Source organism: Epinephelus lanceolatus, chromosome 12 (genome assembly GCF_041903045.1).
Source record: "Epinephelus lanceolatus isolate andai-2023 chromosome 12, ASM4190304v1, whole genome shotgun sequence".
In the NCBI taxonomy this organism is placed as follows: Eukaryota; Metazoa; Chordata; class Actinopteri; order Perciformes; family Serranidae; genus Epinephelus; species Epinephelus lanceolatus.
Genome location: NC_135745.1, coordinates 24,139,753 through 24,154,665, shown reverse-complemented (window position 1 = coordinate 24,154,665; position 14,913 = coordinate 24,139,753). Strand labels below are relative to the sequence as shown.

The 14,913-nt window shown below is 40.4% G+C and overlaps 1 protein-coding gene across 4 annotated transcripts in view; it reads left to right on the top strand.

Moving 5' to 3' along the window:
• The first annotated feature begins 2 nt into the window (after nucleotides 1-2).
• Nucleotides 3-14,913, top strand: part of LOC117271562 (abl interactor 1-like) — a 47,867-nt gene continuing 32,956 nt past the window's right edge. For all 4 annotated transcript variants that reach the window (XM_033649823.2, XM_033649821.2, XM_033649822.2 and 1 more), the window contains exons 1-2: nucleotides 3-220; nucleotides 12,476-12,643. In XM_033649823.2, the coding sequence (XP_033505714.1) occupies nucleotides 104-220; nucleotides 12,476-12,643 (285 nt within the window). In that variant the 5' untranslated portion in view covers nucleotides 3-103. The remainder of the gene's footprint in view (nucleotides 221-12,475; nucleotides 12,644-14,913) is intronic.

Below are 14,913 nucleotides of genomic sequence, written 5' to 3'. Positions count from 1 at the left end.
AATGCCAGGCGGGGGAGCCCCTCTCTCAGCTACACACCACAGCATCACCGCCTCGCCTCACTGAAAAGGACACAGAGAGGAGAGAAATGCAAAGGGATGTAAGATGGCAGAGCTACAAATGCTATTAGAGGAGGAGATCCCTGCCGGTAAAAGAGCTCTCGTGGAAAGCTACCAGAACCTGTCCCGGGTCGCGGAATACTGTGAGAACAATTATGTTCAGGTAAGAGACGGTTAACGGCCGTTAAATTTGGAGGATTTCTCCGCTCGCTCCGTCGTGTCTGCGGTGCTGTAGTAGAAGTGAGCGTAACCACAGGGACAGGAAATGCTGGTCGTAACGAAAGGGATCCTCAAACCGCTAGCTACACGTAACGTTAGTGGCCTTTTGTAATCTTTTGTAATGACTCAGTGGCGGCTCGGTGCCGTGTCATTCTGTAACGGCTGTAGTCCGTTATTTTCTCGTTTCGGTGAGTCGGCCCGGTTCACCGGAGCCGTGTTCACGTTTAAAAGGCGATGTGTTGAAAGCTGCTGGTGGTTTACAGAGGGTGTGTCGTTGTTGTGACCCAGTGGTTTTGTCACTGACTGCTTGCTCTGATAGGTACCGGTGACACAAATTAATCACGGCCCCGGTTTTAAACACCATTTTCCTTTTTCACATGTTTAACAGGCGTCATATGTTTGGGCCATATAACAGCATTATAAAGGAAAATTCACCAGTGTAGTCTATGAAGAGCCGTTTTTCTAGTGCAAAAATTCAAAGCTAATATAAGTGTATGTAGTAATGTTTTGTTAGTAATTTATTACACCAGAAAAATACCATGAAATGCTTAGTCACTATAAACCACACTACATCATACTGAGTAAAGGCACCCTACTCACTTGGACTGTTCTAACGATGTAGTCTCTACCATTAAAGGGTGACTTCACCCATTTTCAAAATTCATACATTTTATTCCCATGGTCTAAGACAGGCCAAAAATATTGATAAGAATGAACAACTCTCTCCCAACTCCTAAAACCAGAGTGCCAAAACTCAAATTTGTGATGTCATCGGTAGGGATGCACAACAATATTGGCACAATGAACCATCAGATTGGCCAACATGCTTTTTCATATTTTGCACAATGAATGAATATTACATACATTGAAAAGTATTGTATCTCATGTCTCCATCTGGTGGTGGGCCATCATGATAAGAGCATGCATGCATAATACAGAAGAGACTTGATGATCACTAAAATTAGGTGGGGGAAAAAGTGGATATATCGATATTGGTATCAATTATCAATCAAATAAGTTGACATATATCGGCATATTGGATACTGGCAAAAAAAAAATCCAATATTGTGCATACCTAGACCAGTGGTTCTCAAATTGTGTGTCGTGGGATTTGGTGATAACTACACATTATTATGGCAATATTCAACTGGGCCCATACAAAAAGTTATGAGTGAATTTTTAATTAACTGTGTCAGTATGTTGAGAGCACCCATTTCCTAATAAAGAGGCAATATATTCATATATACATATTCTATATCCATATGTGCATAATTGAAAGATGTATATAGTGTAAATAGTATTGAGTGTATAGTTTATATTTTATATTTTTCTAAGTCAGATATATATCTTTTTGTATTTTATCTTTTTTATATAAGTATTCTATTGCCATTGAACTTGCTTGTCTATCTGTGCCATTTGAGCTGCTGTAACACGTAAAATTCCCCGGTGTGGGATCAATAAAGTTTTATCTTATCTTATCTTATCTTATATTACAGCGGTGTTATTCTGCTCCAGTGTATGAATATACACTGCAACGCGGCGTTATGGAATCAAAAGAGGCATGACCTGTAACACAACAACCTCAGTCTCTAGTGGGACATAAAACATATGCATCACACAGCACTTTTTAAACGACAATGATGGTATTAATTTGTCAGTAACAATCATTCACCATCCCTGTTATGTGGTGGCTGATCTTGTCGTTTGCCTGGAGGGTAAGGAGTGCCCAGACCTTATTGTTTTCCCAATTCATACACACTTCTGGCCACTGTTCTTCCTCTTTTAGTTAGCTGCTAACTGCTATCAGCTACTTCGTAAATCTCCAGTGGTGGGTCGCACATATAACATGTTATCATGTCCTTTATGTCCTTTTTGGTGCTGTTACTACCTCCCATGGTGGCTTAAAGGCAACACCACTCTGGCACCCCTTTCCACATTCGTACCTTTCATACAGAATTGGTAAGGCGGCATGGCGTGATATTTCTGGTCTGAACAGGCAGTGTAGAGGGGGCTACTAAGAGCACCCAGGGGAATATTCTGAGTATATGGGTACACGTTCTGTGTCAGAACTGAGAACAGTACAATAATTAAGCTCATTTGGGTATAAAATAGGAAAAAAAACATTTTGTGGGTCCACAAAATCTGACTTTATTTCCTATGACATCACAAATTTGAGACTTCTGGTTCCTGGCTTTGAGAGAGAGCAGCTCATGTTCACAAATATTGATTGAACTTTCCTAGGCCATGGAAATATCATACTGGAATTTTTAATTTAGGTGGTGTTGCCCTTTGACAAAGGCTTCAAGCATCTCTCAGCTGTTTGGTTGCTTATTAGTGGATATCATTATGTAGGTCAAGTCCTGAAAGACTTTTAGGGGGAAAACACAAGACACTGAAGACTGGAGATGTGTAGTCAGGCTACTCATGATGCAGAAATCACATGTGTGTTTGCTATAGGGCTGAAAACATAGCTCCAGAGCATGTCCATGGATCATTTGCTTGTAATCAAATGCATGGTGCAGGGTGATGATAAGCTGCTTTTGCATATACAGACTGAATGGTAAATCAGTCTCAGGGAGAGTAGGAGTCAGAAGCAAACTGGGGACAACCTTGCAGGGACCACACAAGTTTTACTTATCATTGTTTTACACTCATATTGTAAATTCTGTACATGTTCAAGTTCTCTCACACTGGGGGTCTCCCTCAGACAAAATCCCAGTGATTCATGGCCCGACGTGTATTAAATATTAAAACAGTTTTGGGGATTTCTAGCCTGAAGAGTTACTCACTATTAATCTCTGTTACTTTGCCACTGTAAGAACGCATTCAGTTAATGTTGGCAAGAGTGTGAGCTATAGACCGTCACCAGGTTGAATGGTCTGGTGTGAACAGCAGCGTCTGTTGCCAGAGCAGCACACAGCAGAAACCCCACTGTGCTCCAGCATGGTCATTTTTTGACTGTAGTGCTGAGAAAGCCCACGGTTTGTCGTAATAACAGATCACATCACTTTGCCCTGCTTGTCATCAGAAATGCAATGTAGGTTACACTGCTTGAATGCATGCGTAAATACTGACACATTGGAGCTTATCCCAATATTATTATGCAGAAAGCTGCCTGAGGATTTTAATATTAAGCTCAAAGGCTGTGCTGTTATCACATTTTATTTAAGGTCTCGCAGGTACATTTGTGGCCAATGCAATTGAGTTAGACAGGAAATGTGAGGAAGTGCCTCTGTTGGTTATTAGGAGCAGTGGGCTAGAGGTTAAACCAGGTGGCTGACATGCTCATTTAAACATGTTCACTTTGGGATACTTTACATTTCAGTAAATTGGATTATTAAATGATTATCTTCATCTTGGTCGCTTGACCCTTTTGTGTCACTACATGGTTTCATTTATAATCTTGTGGATAAACAAAATTAAGTAGCAGTCTTACAAACCATGCTTCCTGCACCCCAATTCCAAATTCTTTAAATGTTTTTGCAGATCGATGATGCTCACAAATCATCAGTTTGGAATTTGCTTTGAACTTTGTTGCAGTGAAATTCATACACCAACTTTCACAGCTAAAGGAAATGAAAAACCGCACATCATAGGAGGTGTTGCAGATTGACAACAGACGTGCCCAGGTCTGATTTTGATGTGCGATAGATGTGTCCTTCCCGTATAACAGCAGTCGTCAAGTCGAGAGAAAAAAATCACTGACATGTTGTGGAGATTTTGTTCCGTACTGCATGAAGCAAGGTTGGAAAGTAGACTAACAAAACACGTGTATTTGTAGTGGATAATGGGGGAAAAAAATGCGAGATGGCTTGATCATAGCTTCTTAAAGCCATGTCCATTCTCATCGCATCATATTAGCTCTGTCTGTTATGATGCCCATAATTTTACCATGTCTTTTGTGTGCGTCACATGATGTGACTAATAAGTATATACAATGTCCACTTTTTGGAAAAAGCTTGCATCGCCCAAATCAGATGTGTAGCTGAATGAGACAAAGACAATGATGAAAACTTTGAAGATGCAATGATCAGTCTATCCAATTGATAAGTCGATTGAAAGAAAAATGAATTGCCTGCCAACTACTTATAGATGTACACAGGAAAGCCATCGCATGTCTGTCCATCCTGGGGAGAGGGATCCCTCCTCAGTTGTTCTTCCTTGGTTTGGTTTCCTACACTTTTTCCCCATTTAAGGGTTTCTTGGGGGATCTGCTGTGAGGGTCCAACCCTTTTGATTCTTTTGACCTGAGGACCCTCACGGACTAAAGGTATATGAATGACTTACAGGGTAATTGAGGAATGGACACATAATTTGAGGTGGCCAACAACCTGGTGTTACACAGCTAAAGAACTACTACTACAAAAAAGTACTTGGCAACCAGACCAGGCTTCTAATTGAGACAGGCGATTAATTGTCAGAATGTGTAGCCACACCGAGCTAGTAAAAGGGACTCTGCATTTAATTGGGACAAGGCTTTTGATTAAAATTTTACAGTGTATTAATAAAATTAATTGAACTGAACTATTTTGATATTAGAATAAATTGTTTAAAAATTTTTTTTTCAATTTATTTATTTATTTTGTATTAATTTCCCGTCCTCCCATGCCTTGAAGAAAATATGAAATAATGGTTACTTGTAAAAAAAAAAAAAAAAAAAAAGAATAAATTGTTTCAGTCATTTTTCAAGCAAAAATGTCAAATATTTGCTGGTTTCAGCTTCTTAAATGTGAGAATTTGCTGCTTTTCTTTGCTATTTATGACTAATAACAAAGAGTCTTTGGGTTTCAGACACTTGGTTGGACAAAAGAAGCAAACTGAAGATGCCGGGGTGTCGGTGGCTTAGTGGTAGAGCAGGCGCCCCATGTACAAGGCTGTTGCCGCAGCGGCCCGGGTTCGACTCCAGCCTGTGGCCTTTTGCTGCATGTCACTCCCTTGTCCCCCCCCCCCCCCCCCCTCACGCTCATCTGTCCTATCAATTAAAGGCTTAAAAATTTTAGGTCATAGCAGATTTGTCTGGTTAACTGTCAGAAATATTTAATTGTATGCACAAACAGCTTTTTTTTTTAACTTAAAAAAATTAAGTGATTTAATAGTATCCCATACTTTTTTATAAATGCTAACATTCTTTGGTAATACATTTACAAAAAGTGGATGCATGCTTTCCATCCCCTTCTCTGCTGGTTTTCAGAGCCCTGTACTGTAGTGTCACCCTCTGCTGCAGTATCTGAAATATTGCCTGGTATATGAAGATGCATGTATGCGCCTTCTTCTGAATAATGATTTCTTCAGGGACATTATAAACATTAGCTCGAATCCTGCATGCTTGTGAACACACTTGACAAACACAACAGGGAGTTAAGAGGAAGAAGGTCATTATAGCTTTTGCTCAGATTGAGAGCAGTAATATTGGACGTGGAATATGTTTCTGTGTCTGAATTCAGTTCTAAATTTAGGTTATTGCTCCCAGTGGCTAACACTTCTTTTAAATCTCTTTAGTCACGTGCTTTTGTCATAACCGTGAAATGATACCTGGCTGTCTAGATGTAAGACAGATTTGCATAATTTTGTGGGGATAACATTTGTTTTTAATGCAGTTAACATATTCATACTATCAAACAGTTGGCATCGCATGGCCTGATATGTAAATCCACTGTGATGCTGGAGAAAAAGACAGAGTTTTATTCTTAGATGAGATATTTGAAATGAGCCATTTGAAAAACTGTCACTGGCAAAATGATTGGTGTCATAAAAGCAGAACTCAGCTTTGTAAATGACTTTCTTAAGGCCTTTGTGTGCTAAAATAGCAACTCTTCAGATCTGTTGTAACACTGAACAATGCTGTTTTTGGATGGGCCTTTGCTCCTTATTCCTGTGTAAATGGGTCTTAACGTTTAGGTTTTAAGAAGTGCTAGAACACAGCTTTCTTCATTTTTTTCCAATATGTGGTATGCATATCTAAACCACACACTGCCAGTCAATATGTTTGAGTGCTGCTTTATTCAATGGACTAATCAATATCAGTTTTTGTTTCCAAGTTAAAGAGTGACTTCAGAAGTTTTTCAATCTGGATCCTATTTTCCTGTGTTTCTGTGTCTATGTGACTAATGGGAACACTTTTGTAATTGGTTCAGTATTAAGCTACAGCTGCAAAATGGACTGCAGTGTAACGTTTATGGGCATTTGTGCACTGTCAATTTATGTCACTAAAAGTGCTTGTTTTTGCCACTGACAGGCTCAGATTGTTGAGTGTCTTACAGCTTATAGAAAAGATCCTGACAGAGATAGACCTTCTTGTTAAAGAGTAAGAGCCCTGAAATCGCTTTCGCCAAAGCCACCAGACTCCATTTAAATAAACAGTAATTTTATCGTCATAAAACATGCTTCATTGTAAGTTAACAGAAACAAAATAAGACTCACAAAAGTCCTCCTGGTTCATCTTTCTACTGTTTCAACAATCACTAAATCTGGTTTGGTTGAACTAAACCCCTACTTCACCCAGTTGGATGTGAAAATACACTAAAATTACTGTTTATTTAAATGGAGTCTGGTGGGTTTGGTACAGCAACCCACCACACATATAAATATAAAGACACAGAGTAGAAGACAAAGACAGATATGAGGGGAGAGAACAGAAAGCAGCACTACACAGGTGACTGGCTGCCTTTGTTGGGAAATTGTGCGTGTAAAGTGGGATGTCACTGGGTGTGTCAGTGAAAACTGTTTTTGTTTCAAAGTGATTAAGAGGAACAACAATTTTTGAAATTGAGCTAGTACTGAGCAAGACCGCTTCAGCCAGCAGTGGCAAAACAGGCTGCAATATAACCACTTAGGGCATGTACGTCAATTTATGTCAACTAAAAGTGTTTGATTTTGACACTGACAGGCTCAAATTGTTATTCTCAGTGTCTGACAACATTATGGAAAGGATCCCTACAGAGATAGACCTTTTTGTTAGAGTAAGATCCTAAACCCACCAGATTCCATTCAAATAAACAGTAGTTTTATCGTCATAAAACACGCTTCATTTAAAGTTAACAGAAACACAATAAGATTCACAAAAGTCGCTCTGGTTCCTCTTTTTACTGTTCCAACAATCACAGTTAGATGTGAAAGTATGCTAAAATTATTGTTTATTTAAATGGAGTCTGGTGGGTTTGACAATAGCAATTTCAAGGCTGTTTCTAGTTAAACTAAAAGGATCTAACTCTTAAGCTAAAGGGTCTATCTCTGTAGGGATCCTTTCCATAACGTTGTCAGACAATTAGAATAAAAATCGGAGCCTGTCAGTGGCAAAACACCCCATTTTCAGTTGAGACATTGGTGCACAATTATCCTGGGTAGTTACATTGCAGCCTATTTCGCAGCTGCTGCCTGCAACACTTTTGCCTAATAATGAACCAATTTAAAAAATAGTTGTTCCCATTAGTCACAAAGTCACAAAAACAAGGGAAAATAGTGTCCAGATTGGAAAAAATACCAAAGTAACCCTTTAAAGATATTTTTTTCCCCTTTCCGCAGTGAGATATGTGGAGAAAGGGGTGTTTGGTGGAAACCCATGAATCTTCTTAATATTTCCCTCATGTTGACCCCGCCAAAATCCCCCCCGTCAGCTCACATGATACCCCTCTGACTCAGAGCTGTTTCATTCGTGACTCATGATATTCCAGTATCAGACATGGCTCTGAAATTGCTTTAGTTTAGTGAACTGTTAAGGTTCAGTCTGGTGCTTAACAAAAAAATACTTCCAAGTAGTGGAGCCCTGACACAAAGCCTTTTGTAAGCTTAATATGAAATATAATATCTCAAAGCAGGAGAAAGTGAGTAAGAGAGAAAGAGAGGGAGAGATCCATAATGAATAATGTGTATTAGGAGGATGAGGGCTATTAATGCCACGGGTTTTCTATGCAGGTTATTTTCAGACTTTTTTAAATTAGTTTAATGCTGTTGGAAGTTTTAACCTCTCTGTAAATCCCAGTTCATGAATTTTCTTCATCTATCTCCCTCTTATGCCTCCATATGATATTGATTATGCATGTTGTTTTACTTTAAATCATGTGCAAGTGGCTCATGAGAATAGTAAAATGCAAGGTGTTTTAGTATTCTGTACATGTCCACGGAAACATAAGTCAGCATTTTCCAAGCTCAGGTATGAGGAGCTGCTCCAGTCGCTGTGATAATGCTGAGTAAGCTAGCAGTGTTTCGTCTTCTAGCTCTGTGTTTTACAAACTGGCATTGAAAGCTCTGCACGGGTTGAGCCGACCTGCAGGTCCCAGCAGACATCTGCAACAGATACTGGTGCTGCAGGTGGTTTGCAAGGAAGTAGGTGGGCAGGTGGTCCTGTGTAGAGTGGTGTCACGGTGCATGCTGTTAGCCTCCTGCTACCACACACAGAAACCAGACTGTTGCTTGGTAACAGCTGGTAAATTGTAGCCTGTGTCTTTGTGGCACTGCATTTAAGGGGCTCTGGAGTTTTTAAAATAATCAGAGTGACTGAACGGCTTAGGAACAGATCAAACTCAATGGATGTAAGTCTTTGTAAAGGAATGACACTTTGAAAACACGCTGTTTTGACGAGATGGGAAGATTGATACCACTCATATTTCTCTGTTAGGTTAGCACAAATACAGGAAATTGAGAAACAGGTAGCATTTCAAACATTTCAGCTCATCACTTCCTGTTAAACCACAACTTTTTTTTTTTTTTTTTTTTTTACATATCTGTTTTTTAGTATTGATCAAACAAGTAAGTTACCATATGTTAATAAGTCAACTTTAGAAGTGCGGATATGTAGGTAGGTATATTTTTTAACTTTGAAGAGAGCCAAGCTAGCTATTTTCCTCTACTTCCAGTTTTTATGCTAAATTATGCTTATCATTTTTAGGCCTCTAGCTTAATGCTCGATGCAGAGATATAACAGTAATATACAGTACAGGCCAAAAGTTTGGACACACCTTCTCATTCAATGCGTTTTCTTTATTTTCATGACTATTTACATTGTAGATTCTCACTGAAGGCATCAAAACTATGAATGAACACATGTGGAGTTATGTACTTAACAAAAAAAGGTGAAATAACTGAAAACATGTTTTATATTCTAGTTTCTTCAAAATAGCCACCCTTTGCTCTGATTACTGCTTTGCACACTCTTGGCATTCTCTCGATGAGCTTCAAGAGGTAGTCACCTGAAATGGTTTTCCAACAGTCTTGAAGGAGTTCCCAGAGGTGTTTAGCACTTGTTGGCCCCTTTGCCTTCACTCTGCGGTCCAGCTCACCCCAAACCATCTCGATTGGGTCCAGGTCCGGTGACTGTGGAGGCCAGGTCATCTGCCGCAGCACTCCATCACTCTCCTTCTTGGTCAAATAGCCCTTACACAGCCTGGAGGTGTGTTTGGGGTCATTGTCCTGTTGAAAAATAAATGATCGTCCAACTAAACGCAAACCGGATGGGATGGCATGTCACTGCAGGATGCTGTGGTAGCCATGCTGGTTCAGTGTGCCTTCAATTTTGAATAAATCCCCAACAGTGTCACCAGCAAAACACCCCCACACCATCACACCTCCTCCTCCATGCTTCACAGTGGGAACCAGGCATGTGGAATCCATCCGTTCACCTTTTCTGCGTCTCACAAAGACACGGCGGTTGGAACCAAAGATCTCAAATTTGGACTCATCAGACCAAAGCACAGATTTCCACTGGTCTAATGTCCATTCCTTGTGTTTCTTGGCCCAAACAAATCTCTTCTGCTTGCTGCCTCTCCTTAGCAGTGGTTTCCTAGCAGCTATTTGACCATGAAGGCCTGATTCGCGCAGTCTCCTCTTAACAGTTGTTCTAGAGATGGGTCTGCTGCCAGAACTCTGTGTGGCATTCATCTGGTCTCTGATCTGAGCTGCTGTTAACTTGCGATTTCTGAGGCTGGTGACTCAGATGAACTTATCCTCAGAAGCAGAGGTGACTCTTGGTCTTCCTTTCCTGGGTCGGTCCTCATGTGTGCCAGTTTCGTTGTAGCGCTTGATGGTTTTTGCGACTCCACTTGGGGACACATTTAAAGTTTTTGCAATTTTCCGGACTGACTGACCTTCATTTCTTAAAGTAATGATGGCCACTCGTTTTTCTTTAGTTAGCTGATTGGTTCTTGCCATAATATGAATTTTAACAGTTGTCCAATAGGGCTGTCGGCTGTGTATTAACCTGACTTCTGCACAACACAACTGATGGTCCCAACCCCATTGATAAAGCAAGAAATTCCACTAATTAACCCTGATAAGGCACACCTGTGAAGTGGAAACCATTTCAGATGACTACCTCTTGAAGCTCATCGAGAGAATGCCAAGAGTGTGCAAAGCAGTAATCAGAGCAAAGGGTGGCTATTTTGAAGAAACTAGAATATAAAACATGTTTTCAGTTATTTCACCTTTTTTTGTTAAGTACATAACTCCACATGTGTTCATTCATAGTTTTGATGCCTTCAGTGAGAATCTACAATGTAAATAGTCATGAAAATAAAGAAAACGCATTGAATGAGAAGGTGTGTCCAAACTTTTGGCCTGTACTGTACATGTACACAACAGTGATACAGCCCATTTTTAAAGGACAGCTTCCTCTTGCTCAGTGAATAATCTGCATTGTAGTCTGAGGAAGGATGTGAAACAACTAGTGCTGACTTGATTAGCCAATTCATATATGAGTTGACTGAAAGAAATTAAGCAATGGCTATTTTTATATTTGACTGTTTTTAGGACAACATATTAAACAGGGTTCCTGCAGATCCCTAAAAGGTCTTAATTAAAAGGAGTGGAATTAATTAATCTAAAAGTAAGGCCTTAATTAGTATTAAAATGGATTAAACAATCTTTCAAAATGCAAAATTGTGAAAATACTTGGCAATACCTATATAAAAATAAAAATAAAAATAAAATATTCGAACCAACAACACTAATTTTTGTTTCTAGTTGGGATACTCACAGGAGATGATTCACGCTCTGCTAGCTAGCTGTCACTGTACCCTGGACGACATTGAGAGGTGCATATTCAAATAAAACTGGCTGTTTAACCAGTTTTTTTTTTGCAGCATGGCTGAAACTGATACAAGGCAATGCATACACGGCTCGCTGTGTTTTAGTATTTTATGCAAAACACATATTAACACATATTAGTCATATATAATATTTTCATTGTTTTCCACGTGTTTTACTCTACAAAATGTTTTTTTTCCCCAACGTTTGAAGATGATCGTCCAACATTGTTCATTTTTACAGGACCAAAAAAGTCATATTTTATGTTACAACAAACATTTGGGCAAAATTGTCCCTAACCCCTCAGTAATTCTTTTTTTTCTTCAGTGTTGGTTTTTGTAAAATTGGTATTAGATTTAATTCCAAGTCGCATAATAAAGGCTTAAAAAGTCTTAAATCAAACTTGCCTTAAGCTGTAGGAACCCTGGTAAAATGGTAGATTTGCATATTTATCACCTTATTTAATGTGTGTGTAAATTGAGAACCTTTGGGCTTTTTTGGCTTTTGGTAAAACAAACTAATGTGGTAGGCATTAGGACGATTTATAAACTAAATGAGGAATTTATCAATGACAAAAAGAAAATAGTTGAAAATAATCCTGCTTCTAGATTCCTGGCAGTCCCCTGTTGGTGTGGCTCTCTGTGTGGCAGCATTATCCCTGTTTTGTTTCCAAACTATAAATATGTCCATTCAGTCCCTTCGCTATTTAAAGGCATCCAGAAACAGATGGTTTGCGCAGCCCGGTGGAGATTTGGGATCCTAGAAAATGTCTTGGCATTCCTGCTCACTGGGCTCAACTCCCCTGCACCTGTCCCCTGTTGACCATCCGAGCTATTTGGAAGTTATTGTTGTCCAATTCCAGGCTGCTTTCGCATCCACAAAGTTGCTCCCTCAGAGAATCATGAACTCTTATTCATGTCCTTTTAGATCTTAACGGGGCTTTGTGAGAATGAATTGTCCTGTCAAATACAGCTCCCTGTAGAAAGCTGCCCTCTCACTCCCCGCTCACACAGCTGATTGGAGTAACAATGAGAGTGCAGCATTGCCTCTTGAGTTTTTTTTTTATGTTGGAGATTATACCTTACTTCCCTCTGCCAACTTTCTTCCACCCACACATCCTTCCACTGATCTTTCTGACTGGTGTTTTCTCTTCCTCTCTGTGTCCTTCTTTCCTCTCTGCCAGGCTCAAGACAAGAAGAAGGCCCTGGAGGAGACCAAGGCCTACACCACCCAGTCTCTGGCCAGTGTGGCCTACCAGATCAATGCCTTAGCTAACAATGTGCTGCAGCTGCTGGACATCCAGGCCTCGCAACTACGACGCATGGAGTCCTCCATCAACCACATCTCCCAGGTACACACCACAGTGCCGGAGGATAGACCTGTTATGCATGTTGGTTGATAGGTTAATTTAGCTACTCTTCAGTTCACTGCACTGCACACCACCTGGGTCTGGTTGGAGCTAGCTGGTGGCACTGCTCAATCAGTGATCACTGCTAGTAACACCACCTTGACCCAACAGCATTGCTGTAAAAACATTGTGCCCACCCTCCAGTTTCCCCCCAGGCTGCCCCAGTGAGTAAGCGACTCAAGTTTGAGCCACAAACCCCCTTCTATGTTGTCACTGTTAGCTCTGTTAGCACCGTTAGCAGCAGCTAGTGGTGCTAACATGGTCGGAACAATGCTAAAGGGGTTTTGTGGATAAAAAATTAAGCCACTTACTCAAAGGGGCTACCTAGGGAAGACTGGAGAGTGGCCACCATGTTTGTGTCACGTTATTGTGAGATGAGCAGCGTTGGAGCTAGCACCGCTAGCTAGCTGCACATGTGCTACTACGGTCATTTCATCCATCACACAGACTGATTTAGCGCAGCACATGCAACATATAGACCAATGTCTCACTGTAGACCAATGAACAGACAGATTAAACAGAGGAGCAGCTCTGTCTCTCCGAGTGCTGCTAGAGAACCTCCTCCACAACACCTGTAGTCAGTGAATCCAGGATAACATTTCCACACCAGTCACGTCACATTCACCTCCACATTCTCATCTCTAACTGAAATACTGTTTTAATTCACTGATTATTTTATTTCTGTCCCATATTGAAGAATATTGGTGGATCAAGGTGCGCTTTGAGGACTGTCATCTGACGATTAAACCCTTTGAAGCACAATAAAGAGCAGACCTGCTGGTATTATTCAAAGTGCACAATGACACATTCACACTTGATAAAGACAGACAGATATGGCAGGGGCATGGATCGTGCTGGAGCTGCCAAACCTCCGCAGCCCCTCTTCAGTCCCTCTTGCTTCATCAGCAGTCCTCTCTCTGTCTCTCTTTCCCTCTGTGTGCGCTTCACACGGCCACCCTGCCTGTCAGCCAGTGAATGTCCCCGTCCCCTCCCTGTGTGCTTCATTAAGCCTGTCAGGGATGAAGTGAAATCCTGACGCCAGCTCTCTTGCCTGGTTAGCATTTTTTTTTTCAGCTCCTGCTCTACTCCACATGCTGCAGGATGGAGTACAGTTGGGTGCAGTCTAATGAAGAACAACCAGTCTTTTATTGATGCTTTAGATGGGCAGTTGATGGTTGATATTTCTGCTTCAAATACAATAGCTCTATATAGCCTTGTATAGAGGAATGTCACGATACCAGAAATTTAGTAATCGATACCAGTGCCAGTAAAATTCCACGATTCATGATCCCCACTTCAATACACTGGTAATAAACAAAAGCATTTAAATTCAGTTATAAAGCCGCCATTCTATATGGGTTCATGAGATTCTGTGGGTGAGGAGCAATATATCAACGTATTTCTCCTCCACTGTTGTTCAGCACTTGTACATATAAGATGTGACAGCTGGTCTTTGTGTTAGGCTATTAGTGATTGGATGGCTTGGTGACGTTAACAAGTGCTGCTGCCATTTGTAACAGTGTAAATGTAAGTCGATCCCACTGCAAAGTGTTCTCCAGAATATTTTTATTGACTTTAAAACAAGTGTACAAAAAAACAGAAAATTGTACAGGGCACCACAAATATCAGTTTGGCACAGTACATCCATAGGAACACAGCATTTAGTGTTGTCCCAACCATGGCTCACCCCAATTACCCCATCAATAAGCCATAATTCCATATATTAGAGGGCACTGGAGTGATACAGGAAGTTGCTGGAAGTCAGGTTTCCATTGCAAAGAATTAAAATATGCTGGCCACTGGCAAAAAATGCTTTTGTTTTCAACTGCAGCTGCACTTGCCGACATCTTCCACGTTTTGTTGTCCTGTGCTGTTAGGCGTTCTTCTTCCTCCTTTGGCATTTAACGGCAGACTAGAACACCTTTAGGAATATATGCTGCCTTGTCAGGTCCAGAAAAATTGCATCCCTGGTACCTACCATACTGGAGAAAAATGAGAACCATCACATTTACAGAATTTGGCATCAACTTGGTACCCAAGTATTGGTTCTTGTGACATCCCTATTATTAATCACACTTAATTAACCACACCTAATCAAGCTCACAGTTTAACAGTACGCTAAAAAATGCTTCTGAAAACGTTAAACAAAAAAAAGTCAACGCAGTAACAGAATCTAGGTTTATATTTGATCAGTGCCGCCTGGTTTTACAGTT